The 13,071-nt window shown below is 44.1% G+C and overlaps 1 protein-coding gene across 1 annotated transcript in view; it reads right to left on the minus strand.

Moving 5' to 3' along the window:
- Nucleotides 1-4,190: 4,190 nt before the first annotated feature.
- The window catches only part of hagh (hydroxyacylglutathione hydrolase), a 29,310-nt gene continuing 20,429 nt past the window's right edge, over nucleotides 4,191-13,071 (minus strand). Inside the window, exons 8-9 of the mRNA XM_078558658.1 lie at nucleotides 8,130-8,209; nucleotides 4,191-6,685 (exon numbers count right to left, since the gene is read on the minus strand). Coding sequence (XP_078414784.1) covers nucleotides 6,586-6,685; nucleotides 8,130-8,209 — 180 coding nt within the window. The 3' untranslated portion in view covers nucleotides 4,191-6,585. The remainder of the gene's footprint in view (nucleotides 6,686-8,129; nucleotides 8,210-13,071) is intronic.

A 13,071-nucleotide genomic window follows, 5' to 3' on the forward strand; every position in this document is an offset into this window, starting at 1 on the left:
CCTCTGGATTCAGCCATTCAGTCATTGGAAACAGTTTATCTTTATTTAGTCTATCTTATGGTTTTAAACACCTCTATCAAAACCCCTCTTAGCCTTCTCTGCTCTTAAGGAGAACAAGCTAGCTTCTTCAATCTATTCACTCAACTGCCATCCCTCATCCCTGGAACCATTCTAGTAAAACTCTTCTGTACCTTCTCCAATGCCTTCACCTTCTTCCTAAAGTGTAGTGCCTAGAATTAGACACAGTACTCCAACTAGGACTGAGCTATTTTTTAATATAGGTTTAGCATATATCCTAGTTTTTGTAATTTACACCTGTATTTATAAAGTATTTATAAAACCCAGGATCTGTTATGCTTTATTTTAACTTGCCCTGCCACCTTCAAAGATTTGTAGACAGATACCACCCCCCATTTCTTTCTTCTTGTACTTCTTTAAGATTGTACCATTTAGCTTGCATTGTCTCTCATTTTTCCTACCAAAATGTATCACCTCACACTTTTCTATGTCGAATCTCATCTGCCATGTGTCCAGGCATCCCACTATCCACTTGAAGTGTATTACTATCTTCCTCACTGTTTACTACACATCCAGGTTTTGTGTCATCTGTAACTCTTGAAATTGCGCCCTGTACTTCTGAGTAAGGTTCCCTTTAAAATGTCATTATTGCGCACAGTTAATTTTTCCAGTGTGTGGAATCTTTCATATTTTTTGTGCATGGCTACTATCCTCTTGCCATATTTAATAAGGCCTGTGTGGTATCTTGCAGTGTGTTGCAGCTTAATGGCAACATTACTCCTAAGTCATTAATGCATATAATGACTCAATCTACCAAGCCCTTTCTTTCCACTTTTCATCCAGACAACAGCCTTTAAAGGAAAGCACAACAACGTTCAGAGCGATCAACTACTCCTTTGATGCCAGTCTCAACCCAAAACATATAACTTACATTATTGTCAATTGCTGTATCTTATTTGCAACATCAGGGATATATAATCACAGCCCAGATTGAGGCTATGGACTCTGTTTCCACCATCTTTTCAGGAAGAGAGTTCCAGAGACTCACAACACTCTGAGTGAAAAAATTTCACCTCATCTCCATTTTAAATGGGCGACCCCTTATTTTTAAACAATGGCCCCTAGTTTATCCACAAGAGGAAACATCCTCTCCACATCCACCCTGTCAAGACCCCTCAGGATCTTATATGTTTCAATCAAGTCGCCTCTCACTCTTTTAAACTCCTGCGGATACAAGACTAGTCTGTCTAACCTTTCATCATAAGACAACCTGCCCATTCCAGACATTAGCCTGGTAAACCTTCTCTGAACTGCTTCCAATGCATTTACAACCTTCCTTAAATAAGATGACCAATACTGTACACATTGCTCCAAATGTGGTCTCACTAGTGCCCTGTACAACTGAAGCATAACCTCCCTATTTTTGTATTCAATTCCCCTCGCAATAAAGGATAACATTTTATTAGCTTTCCTAATTGCTGTACCTGTTGTACCTGCATACTAACCTTTTGCTAGTGCGATTAATGCACTCGGACACCCAGATCCCTCTGCATCTCAGAGCTCTGCAATCTCTCACCATTTAGAGAATGTGGTTCTGTTTCATTCTTCCTGCCAAAATGGACAACTTCACATTTTCCCACATTATACTCCATTTGCCAGATCTTTGCCCACTCACTTAACCTATCTTTTTTTGGAACAAAAAACAGACAAGGGCTGCATATGTAAAGAAAGTAAGCGAGAGCTAGCTGTCTGTGTAAAAACAACAGCACCTGCCATTCATCCATCGCTAGCTGGACATATTCTTGGAGGTTTCACCACCTGACCCCCTGCCTTCAACTACCCAACCTTAAAAAGAGATATGTAAAAAAAAAACCTCCAATATTTTACATAGAATTTACAGAAACAGGTCATTTGATCCAACTGGTCTCTGTCATTGTATGTGCTCCACATGAATCCCCTCCCAACCCTCTTCACTTCACATTATCAGCAAGTCTTTCTATTTATTCTTACTATAACTCCCCCTTAAACGTATGCGTGCTATTCACCGCTATGGCTCCATGTGGTAGCAAGTTACACATTCTATTCACTCTCTGAGAATATTTCTCCTGAATTCCATACTGGGTGTCATAGTGACAATCCTTTTCTGATGACCCAGAGTTTTGGATTTCTCTGTAAGCAAAACATTTCCCTATGTCTACCTTATCGACCCATTCAATTGGTGAAGGTATGAAATTGACAGGTAGGATAAGATGATCTAATTCATCAATCCTGCCCCATGCCTTGATAACCAGAGCATCATGACCAGACATACGAATTAGGAGCAGTAGACCACCACTCGGCCCCTCAGAGCATGCTCCCCCATTTAATAAGATCATGGCTGACCTGATTGTAAGCTCAACTCCGCATTTCGCCTACCCCCTATAACCTTTCACCCCCTTACTTATCAAGAATCTGTCTACCTCGACCATAAAAACATTCAAAGACTCTGCTTCCATTTCCTATTGAGGAAGAGTTCCATAGACTCACAACCTTCTGAGAAAAAAATCCTCCATATCTCTGCCTTAAATGGGCGACCCCTTATTTTTAAACAGCGACGTCTAGTTCTAGATTCTTCCACAAGAGGAAACATCCTCTCCACACCCACCCTGTCAAGACCCCTCAGGATCTTAAATGTTTCACTCAAGTCGCCTCTCACTCTTTTAAACTCCAGCGGATACAAGTCTAGACTGTCTAACCTTTCCTCATAAGACAACCCGTCCATTTCTGGTATTAGTCTAATAAACCTTCTCTGAACGGCTTCCAATGCATTTACATCCTTCCTTAAATAAGGAGACCAATATAGTACACAGTATTCCAGATGTGGTCTCACCAATGCCCTGTATAACTGAAGCATAACCTCCCTCCTTTTGTATTCAATTCCCCTCACAATAAACAGTAACATTCTATTAGCTTTCCTAATTATTTGCTGTACCTGCATATTAACCTTTTTTGATTCATGCACTAGGACACCCAGATCCCTCTGCATCTCAGAGCTCTGCAATCTCTCACCATTTAGATATACTTTTTTATTTTTCTCCCCCATCCTCACAGCCATGCAATCTCCTAAAGGGAGAAAAAAGTCATTAAACAACTAATAAACAAAAGTGTTCAAAGAAAATTATAAAATCTAAAATGTTTTTGAATGACGTGGTGCTCACAGCAATGCCCAGGTGATGAAGTTTTCATTTCTAGAGATTCTAGGATAATTATGGAGCATGCCAAAAGCCATTGTAGAATAAGGAAACAAATTTAGTTATGACTTTTTATTTACTACTTTACAACCTTAAAATCTCATTGACCCTATTGCCTGTAACAGTGGTACCCAAATGCACCAAGGTTGGGGATGAGGGTTGGGGGTGGGTGCAGAAGGGAGGAAACCTGGCAGGTTAATATGCTGGAATCTCAGGCCTCGGGCAGGAGAACAAAGGCCGCCTCAACTAGATGCCCCTTCCCTATCTGGCCTATGCACCCTGCTCCTCCTCCCTACCCCACCACCCCCTCCCCCAGATCTTCAGTTCTGGTCCTGCCAAAAAAACCCTGGAATCACCTTCCATCTGGTTCTTGGTGCTTCTTTGCTGAAATTGGACGCAGCTCCAGCATCGACCACCGTTCCTGATGGCGCTGCTGGGACCAGAGAGCTGCCAACCAATCGGATGACCGGTAGCTCTCAGAGATGGGACTTCCCCCCCAGTGGGGACAGAAGGCCCGCCTCCAGCTGATTAGCACTCCTTGGAGCAGGGGTGCGTTCCCCGCTGACCTTTTTGGTGGCGAGCCTTCTCCATAAATCTTTCCCCAGCAGGATATGGATACATTTGGCTGCAGTCACATTCAAAATGTTTCCAGAATGATGGATTTATTGATGTGATGACACTTCAAAAATACTTCATTGTTTGTAAAGCTTTTTGATGTGTCTGATATTCGTGAAAGGCGCCATATAAATGTAAGTCTTTCTTTAAAAAATAAACTAGTGTGCAAAATGCACTGGTACAATATAAGTTATTGTAACTCTGTAAAATTGTTTCATGTTTCTGTAAATGTAAAATTGACATTCTTCTTCTTCTTATAAAATCCAGTTCATCTTTGAAACAGTGATTTTGATTTCAATGTGAAAAAATGAATACCATGGAAAAGCATTTTATTTTCTCGATATATTTTACTGAGTAAGTGCAAAATTAACACTACAATTCCAAGAATGCTGCTAAAAACAAAAGCGCAATCAGCAGGTATACAGTGCACTTGTCAAGCTTACTGGTAAAGAGATTCTACTAGAGGAGGCCAAGGAACAGGGATCAGGACACAAAAGTCATTCTCCCAATTCTAATGTTGAACAGAAGAGTTGGAATAATTTTGAAAACATGATGTTACACAGTCAACACCACATTTTACAATCACTTTTTGTTTTGATCAATGTCTCATTATTGACTGCCTACACAGGCTTCTATGTTGAGATGTAAGGTTCTGGATTAATAAGCAAGGTATAACATGAACAAATTCAATCATGTTAGCTACAAGTCTGCAGGGAACCAATCTGCAACACAGCAGTTAATTTTGGTTTAAATCTTAAATCAATGCATCATTCTCTAGTTTAGCCTCAGCTTTTAGATCATATCTTTGAGAGGGATCACTAATATTTTTATTGTGGCAATCACAATGGGTTCTCACATTCTTTACTCATCTCTCGTGGCCCTTTACTTTACAAAAAGAAATTCCCAAATATACATCCTCTACACAATTGAAGACCTTCAAGGAAGGAGGCGAAGATTAAATGTGATGTGTAACATAACAGAAATTGTTATATCGTTAAGAAAGACACAAGTATATTAGGCTGATCCTAGTGGTGCAACAACGAGGGGGAAACAAATCTGGTGTTCATGTTCCCAACTTCATGAGGGCTTTTCACAATTGACAGGGTGCAGGCTGTTTAATGTTTTCAGTTTTGATTCTGCTAATGAACAGATTCTTAATTGACAGTTAATCCTACCCATAAACTAAATCAAAATGTTATACTCATTAAACTACAATGTAACATTTCCTATTTAATACCACCATCACTCATAACTACATGAAAGGAGAATGATCTAATCTTAAAGAGGATTTCACAATTTTCAAAATTCAGAAAATAATAAATTGGATTGTGGTGGAAAGTCAAAATGAAAGTCTGATGGAGTAGACACTTCAAGGCAGAAATGATATATATCCAAAAATAGAGTGACCAAATTCAGCATGAGCCTGAATCTAAATTCAATTGTTGTTAACAGAGTTTTTTTAAACATCACAGACAGAATTTTACGACCCCCACGGCGAGTTTGCAGGTGGGAGGCCAGTAAAATTCTGCGGGTGACTTTCCCGCTGCATACCTGCCCACCCGCAACCTCGCTGTAATTTGATGGGCAGCGGGCAAGGCCTAGGGTGCCACATCTGCGCTCGACCAATCGGCCACTTAAGGACCATTTCCCATCCACACTGCAATTATTTGGCCACAGGATAGAGGTTGGGGATGAGGGCTGGGGGGGGGAGGGTGGGGGGGGGGAAGGGAGGAAGCCTGGCAGGGTAACATGCAGGGATCTCAGGCCCCGGGCAGAAAAGGTGTGAGGGTGGGGGTACCTCCTCCACGGACCCCTTTTGGATCAGAAGCCTCCTCAGCTAGATGCCCCTTCCCCATCTGGCCTATGCACCCTGATACTAACCCCCCCAACCCCCTCCCCGGGGTCTTCGGTTCTAGCCCTTCCAAAACGCTTCTGGAATCACCTTCTATCTGTTCTTGGCTCCTCTTCGCTGAAATTGGACGCAGTCCCAGCAGCGACACCATTCCTGTTGGCACTGCTGGGACCAGAGAGCTGCCAACCAATCAGATGACCTGTAGCTCTCGGAGGTGGGACTTCCTCCCAGATGGGGGCAGACGGTCCACCTCCAGCCAATTAGCACTCCTTGGAGCAGGGCTGTGTTCCCCACTGACCTTTTTTGGTGGTGAGCCTTCTCTATAAATCTTTCCCCAGCAGGATATGGGTACATTTGGCTGCAGTCACATTCAAAACGTTTCCGTAATGATGGATTTATAATGGATTTGAGTGGGGCAAGCTGCAGTTACATTTTTTTTCCCCATCCGTGGGAATGGAAATTCTTTGCTAATGCTTGGTGTTCATCACTCAATAGTACATGATTACCAAGTTTAAGTGACAAGTTAATGCTGGGATTTCAAATTGCAGCTTTCTGGTTGAATATCAATGCAATTATTTGCTTGGCGCTTGGAAAATGGAAGTGCATTTAAGTGAAGGGGGAATGAAAGAGAGAAATGGAGGAAAGTAGGTCACGTTAAGACTAAACCCCCATCCACGGGAAGACTTTTTGACAATCATAAATGATTTGCAACACATGAAAATCTATTTACATTTTACACATTCCACCAGCAAAGCAAATTCAATTTATTTAATAGAACATTCACTACTGAACACATATTTTGCAGCACACTGCCACTCCAGGCACACTAGATGATGCTGTGCTGGAGGTAAGTGTTAATGCTTTCCATTGTTAATCCTTTGGTACTTGAAATTGATCTTTTTCTTTTCTGATTGCATCCATTGTAGAAATTGCATCTTTCTGTCCAACATGGTCTTGTACATCCTTCTCCCTGTAAAAAATAAAGTTGCTGTTTAGCACTTATCTGTCCTTCAATCCCAATCATGAAGATGAATCCTGTGCTCAAATCTCAACCACAAAAATAATTACTTGGGCAAGAGGAAATAAATCTTGAAAGATGCTGCTTAGTATAGCAGAGGAGCTCTTTATTGGAATAGCCTAAAGCTGCACACAAATTCCAGAGGATTGGATGCATGAAGGGATCAGAATGAATGAAGCAGTGAAACATGATAGAATCCTATGGATTATTTTGACCCTAAATAGACTGGTTTGCAAGTTTCTCAGTGTTGGTTACAGAATAGTGTCCCTTAAAGAAGTCTTCATAGTCTTCAGTAGGTTAACAGCAAGCCTTTATAAACTACTTATGACTATATACATATAGAATATAAAGGTTACGGCAAGGAGCTCTCTCAATGTTTAGGTCTTCACACGCCTCTGCTCAACACCACACTGACATGAGGTCTGGGTCTTGTGCCTTCTTACATACTGTATGGGCGGTACTGTACTCAGTCCCACATTGACCCTGTATGGGCCACACCCTTATACTATACTCAATTTCTCATTCCTCCATGCCCAGAATGTAACTCATCCCTGACTAGCTGGGGAATGAAGGCCTGTAACTGTGCTCTAACCAGCAAGCAGTATAAACTGAAACAAAATATAGACTGATGCTGCCTAGAGAAAACATGAAGGCCCACACAGATCAGCTCATTGGCAATGGAGCCATAAGCTGCAACTTTAACTGGTAAATTATCTGGAAATGATCAGGGCCTGGTGTCATTTTACCAAATAGAAAAAAAGGCATGGTAATGGGGTTTGTCGAATTAAAGAAGCAAATCTGGTGCTTAAATTGATATGTCTCAGTGGCCGGTGTTCCTATAGTTAAAAAAAAGATAGTCTAAACAGGGCCCTTACTAAAAAGCAATTGTAAGGTGCTGTTTTGACCTACTTCAATTGACTTGAATATAATTGACTCAAGTGCTGAAATGAAGATATGCATGTGTCATGGCATGGCTGGCTGACTATTGTTCTTTTCATTTGGGTTTGTTGGGTGCAGCGCCAAGTGTTTGCAAGGACATCCCATTCCTAAGAGAGCAGAAAGTGGTAGAAAGTTGCTGAGCACTTTGGAGTTGAATTAGCATTCAACGAAGCCTGGACTATTATAGGGAATGAGTCACTTTAGATGTACTTCTCACTTTAGCTTCCTGCTATATCATAGGCAGTTTTTAAACTTTAATTCTGAGATTCCACAAAATGGAAATTATGTTCATTTATGTTGTGGTCAATCATTAAAACAATGCATAACATTAATAAAAGGAAGTTAATTCAATTTTTTGTGACTGAGTCTTTTTCTCTTCCTTCCGCGGCAACAAGTCTGAATTCTGAAGAAAGCGATACAAAGGTCTTCAAGAAGATAAACATGGATTTCACTGTACCTCACTCTCATGAAAGGGTTATAACTGAACTCCTCTCCAATAGTGGATGGGATGGTAGGTTTTCCAAGATCGTAGTGTTCCTAAAAACAATTACAAAAATGCTGCTAATAGTCTAAGATTTAAATTTACCAAAAATTAATAATGAGTTATATTATAACCGTTAACCACAGAGAATACATTAGATTCTTAATTTGAGGATCCAACTCTAAAAGAAACTAATAAATCTTGCTTTAAATGTTATTTTGGTCTGAAGATCCACAAAACTTAAGGAAACAAATTTCCTCCAAAATACTTAAGCCAGTTCCAAAGAATAGTCATAATGGACTCAAAACATTGTTTCTCTCCCAACAGATGCTGCCAGACCTGCTGAGGTTTTCCAGGAATTTCTGTTTTTAAGCCAGTCTACTTCCTGTTTGCCTATCCTATGTTTATGGCCAGATGTTTTTAACATGATATTTACCAAGCCTCACTGTCCTTTATGACTTTTCCTAAAGATGACTCCTTCCTGCTGAAATTCAGAAATGGGGTGGAGACGTAACCCTCTGAGTCAGAAGGTTGTGGGTTTGAGTTCAATTCCAAAGATTTGAGTACAAAATCTAGGCTGACACTCCAGAGCAGTACTGAGGAAGTGCTACACTGTCAGAGATGCCCTCTTTTGCGTGAGGCATTAAATGGAGGCCCCTTCTGCTATTTCAGGTGGATGTAAAAGATCCCACAACCCTATTTTGAAGAAGAGGGAATGCCGATATCATGGTCAATATTTATCCCTCAACCAACAAGCTGAATAATACACTCCAGAAATGGGAGCGATTTCCGCATCAGCAGACATATTATTGGGCATGACGACGTCGGGCGATGTCTCTGATGTCATCATGCCGATTTCAAATAATATATGGGTGGGCTTGTGCTATGGTAATCTTAATTAAAGGTGTAATTAAGGTCATTAACGACCCAATTGACTGTCATAATACGCTTTGAAGGCAATAATATGCCGGAGCGGGTGACGCAATCCAAGGGGCGGGGCCTGGTTGGAGAGCTCAAGATGGCGGCATGAACAGCAATAGCAGCCGGAGCTCGCGCAATGCAACCGGCCTGGCGGTTGACGGCTACTCGAGATCCTAGCCCAGGTTTCTGGTTAGGCCGTGTCCCCTGCAGGGCGCTGGCATCTGGCGGTACTCCGACTGATGAAGAGCAAGCAACTGGGATGGAAAAGATGATCATGCAGGCTATGAAAACTGAGAAGGATCCCTTCAATATGCTGAAGCCTAAGGGGTATGCTGGGACCAAAGATGATCCTCGCATTGTACCATCTGTCACCAACAAGAGACTTGAGGGCTGCATTTGTGAAGAGGACAATACTGCAGTCATCTGGTTCTGGCTTCATGAGGGAGATGCACAGCGCTGCCCCTCCTGTGGGGCTCATTACCAGCTCGTATCCCACAGTGTGTGTGGACAATACTGGATACACTCCATTCACTCATCTTCATTTGATGGATCTCGCTTAGTGTTTGTGGTTCGGGACTCAACATGTAACACTCCAGGCTGTGTGCCACTGTATTCTTACAGAAGTATAAAATATTAAAAATGAAGTTTACATCTAAAAAATAATACACCTTTAGAGTCAGAGTCACGCCATGTGGGGAATCCATTTTTTCATGGATAAGCTTGTTAGGATGGGTTTAAAAGCTGCAGCTGAGCTCAGAGTCTCAGTTTAGCAGTTAGTACATCAGTAACTGCAGGGAGTGCTCATTTGAATGAGCAGACTAAGCATTCTGATATCATTTGAGGTAAAGGCCTTTTCTCGGCTGCGGAGCACTCTGCTGAGTGCTAGAGTTTGTTCCTGCCCATCTCACAGGGCTATAACGTATCTGTGGCAGATGGGCATTGTGGTCTTGGTGGGAGACATGACCTCCAGTGAGAACAGGAGGATGAGGAGGAGGAGAGTGAGTGGAAGAAGGGAAAAGCAGGGGGTCCAGGATGTACTGGTGCATGGAGGGGGCACAGCTGCACCAGAGCCTGAGGGTCCAGAGCCACTCAGAGACCCTCAGCGGAGGCGTAGAAGGTCTTATGCAGCCCCTGGAGTCTACAGGCAGAGATTGAGTTGTATCTGTAATTGTCAGAGAGTAAATGCAAGAGAAGAATCAGGCTATCAAGAGCCATAGTCGCATCCCTGTGACATGCTCGCATCTGGGGGAGATCTCTTCCAACTGCGTAAGGGGGCACCTGATGCCAGTGGCTTTGAAGATTACTGTCATGCTCAAATTCTTCATGACAGGATCCTTCCAAGCAGTCTGCGGAGATCTCAGTGGCATCACAACTGCTGCACACCACTGCATAAATGTCTTCACTGATGCAATGTTTCAAAGGGCAGGGAATTACATCCCCCTCACACAGGATGTCCAGAGTCAACTGGAAAGAGCACAAAGATTCATGGTGACTGCAGCATTCTCTAGGGTGCAGGGATCTATTGATTGTACTTATGTCGCCATAAGGGCTCCTGCTGGCCAGCCCTGCACCTTCAGTAACGGGAAGGGATTCCACTCGCTGAACATCCAGCTGCTCTGTGATCGCCATCGGCAGATCATGCAGGTATATGCCAGGTACCCGGGCAGCAGCCTCGACTCCTTCATTCTTCGAAACTCACAGGTGCCAGACCTGTTCAGTGGCCCTGATCCCCGGGATGGATGGCTCACAGATGACAAGGGGTATCCGTTGAAGAGATGGCTAATATCGTCTGTGAAGGTGCCCAGAACTGAGGTGGAAAGGAGGTACAATGAGAGTCACAGAAGCACCAGGCCCACAGTGCAGCAGGTCTCCTGAAGATGAGATTCAGATCTCTGGACGAATCTGGAGCAGCACTGCTTATTCCCCCTCAGCTGTGCCCCTGATGGTCGTGGTTTGTTGTGCCCTCCATAACCTCACTATCCAAAGAGGAGATGCTCTGGTGGATGAGGACTCACCAGGTACAGGCCAATCCTTGGAGGGAGAGGGCAAGGATGGGGTGAGGGAACATGGCGATGTTCAGATTGAAGGCTCTAGCCTTGATTGCGTGGATGGCCGTGATACCAGGGATGCCTTAATATGTCAGAGGCTTCAATAGTCTGCAATGCCACTGCATCAGACATGCTTGGGCGCCATCTAGGCGATCCCTTCCCCATGTGTCATGATTGAGTCCTGTCACCGTAACATCCACACACTATTCATTTCCCTGCATGAACTCAAGATTCCTCCTGCCCTCCTTCAACATTATCAAGTTCTCCTCAAACTTCAGATACAAGTGCCACAGCCACAGCACATGATGAAAACATCAGCATGAGGGTATGTTAGATGTATGTTTATTTGCAACCATGAAAGGATTATTAATAGCAAACAATAAGCAACACACCCATGTGTCCCTCTTGGTGACTAATGTGGATCTTTTCTAAAGCGTTGACAGGTGCTCCGGTGCAGTGGTTCCCCCCTTGCTTGTAGCTGATCTGCCACCTCCCTTGTCCCGGATGACCTCGGCGGGCATCCTCTGTGCAGCTGTGGCCTTGAGCTGCCCACCACTTTAGAAGACTCCTGCTGAGATGCTTGAGAATCTTCAGTCACCACGACACTGCACGAGGGCTGTGTCAATGGCGGGTGGGCAGAGGAGATGCCAGCCCATCAGAAGTGCCCCAAGAGGTGCTTCCAGATGGCAGCAGCTGGTACTCATCCTCTGCCACTGGGACCTGCTGGTCCTTCCTACCAACCTGTGAGGACCCAGGAGCTGGGTGGGTGCCCAAGCTCCCAGTTCCCCTGTCGCCCTGGCTCTGGGCCCCTGAGCTCAGAGCCAGGCCGATGGTGTGCAGGTCGGAGCGCATATCAGTGATTGCATCTACAATGCACACGGTTTGCCCCTGCCAGTCTGTCTATGGAGGAAGCTTGGCACTCCAAAGAGTGGGTGAGCACAGCCCACATGGCCTGGATGGACACCTCCATAGTCTGGGCCAAAGCACGAAACCCCTTTGCTATATCCGCCACATCTTCATGGACCTTGTGCTGGACATCCAGCATCTGCCGCCTTATGGGTGACTCCAGAGTCTCATCATCTGACTCGTAATCAGTCTCTGGATCAGCCCGGACGCTCCTCTGACTGCCCGAGGCCTGCTCCACCCTACTCTCCGGTAGCTGCATGTGTGAATGTGAAGTGCCCTCATCAGCGTGTGTAATCTCTCTCCGACATGCTGGTCCCTACCGAGGTGCCTGTATCTGTGATGGTGCCTGGTGCTGAGAGAGAATGTAATGCTGCATCCTCTGAGGGTTCTTCCTCCTCCTTGGAGGGAAGTGGCAGCACGCCTGAGGCAGAGGGTGAACAGAAGAGGCTTCTACTGTGACGAAGAGACATAAGTAAGGGGGTCAGCAGGCATCAAAGACTTGGCCAAATTAGCACTATTACAAGACGCTCATCCACCTTTCTATTGTCCACATGAGTGATGAGACTCTGCAAACACTATGTACATTTGAATGATCATCTGAAGGTTCGGATGAGGAAGCTTGTCGGGGTTCCAATGTCTGAGCTATATTAACCAGCTTCATTGAATAATGCCTACCCTCCACTAAACTTCCACTAGCCCTGACCCCTTTTCTAGCTGATTGACGATTTGCCATCTCACCAGACCCAGGCCTTCATCCAATCTCGCCTTTGCCTAAACTCCTGGAGGACTCTGGGTCCGTGAGTGTCAGAACCTCCTCTTTGAAAGGACTCAGAACTTCCAGGTTTGGCGCTCCTCTGCCTGTACGGGCTCTCTCGCGGCTGTTGTGGGCTCACTTCTCCTGAAAATATTTGTATGAGTCATTAACAATTTAAATAATCTTATAGCATGCCAAAAACCCATTATCACCTCAGTACTGGCCAGCCTGGATGCTATGCTCATGCGTTATTTGCCGATTCTGCAAACCACCCACCCAACAACTGGAC

This window comes from Cetorhinus maximus, chromosome 15 (assembly GCF_964194155.1).
Source record: "Cetorhinus maximus chromosome 15, sCetMax3.hap1.1, whole genome shotgun sequence".
Lineage (NCBI taxonomy): Eukaryota > Metazoa > Chordata > Chondrichthyes > Lamniformes > Cetorhinidae > Cetorhinus > Cetorhinus maximus.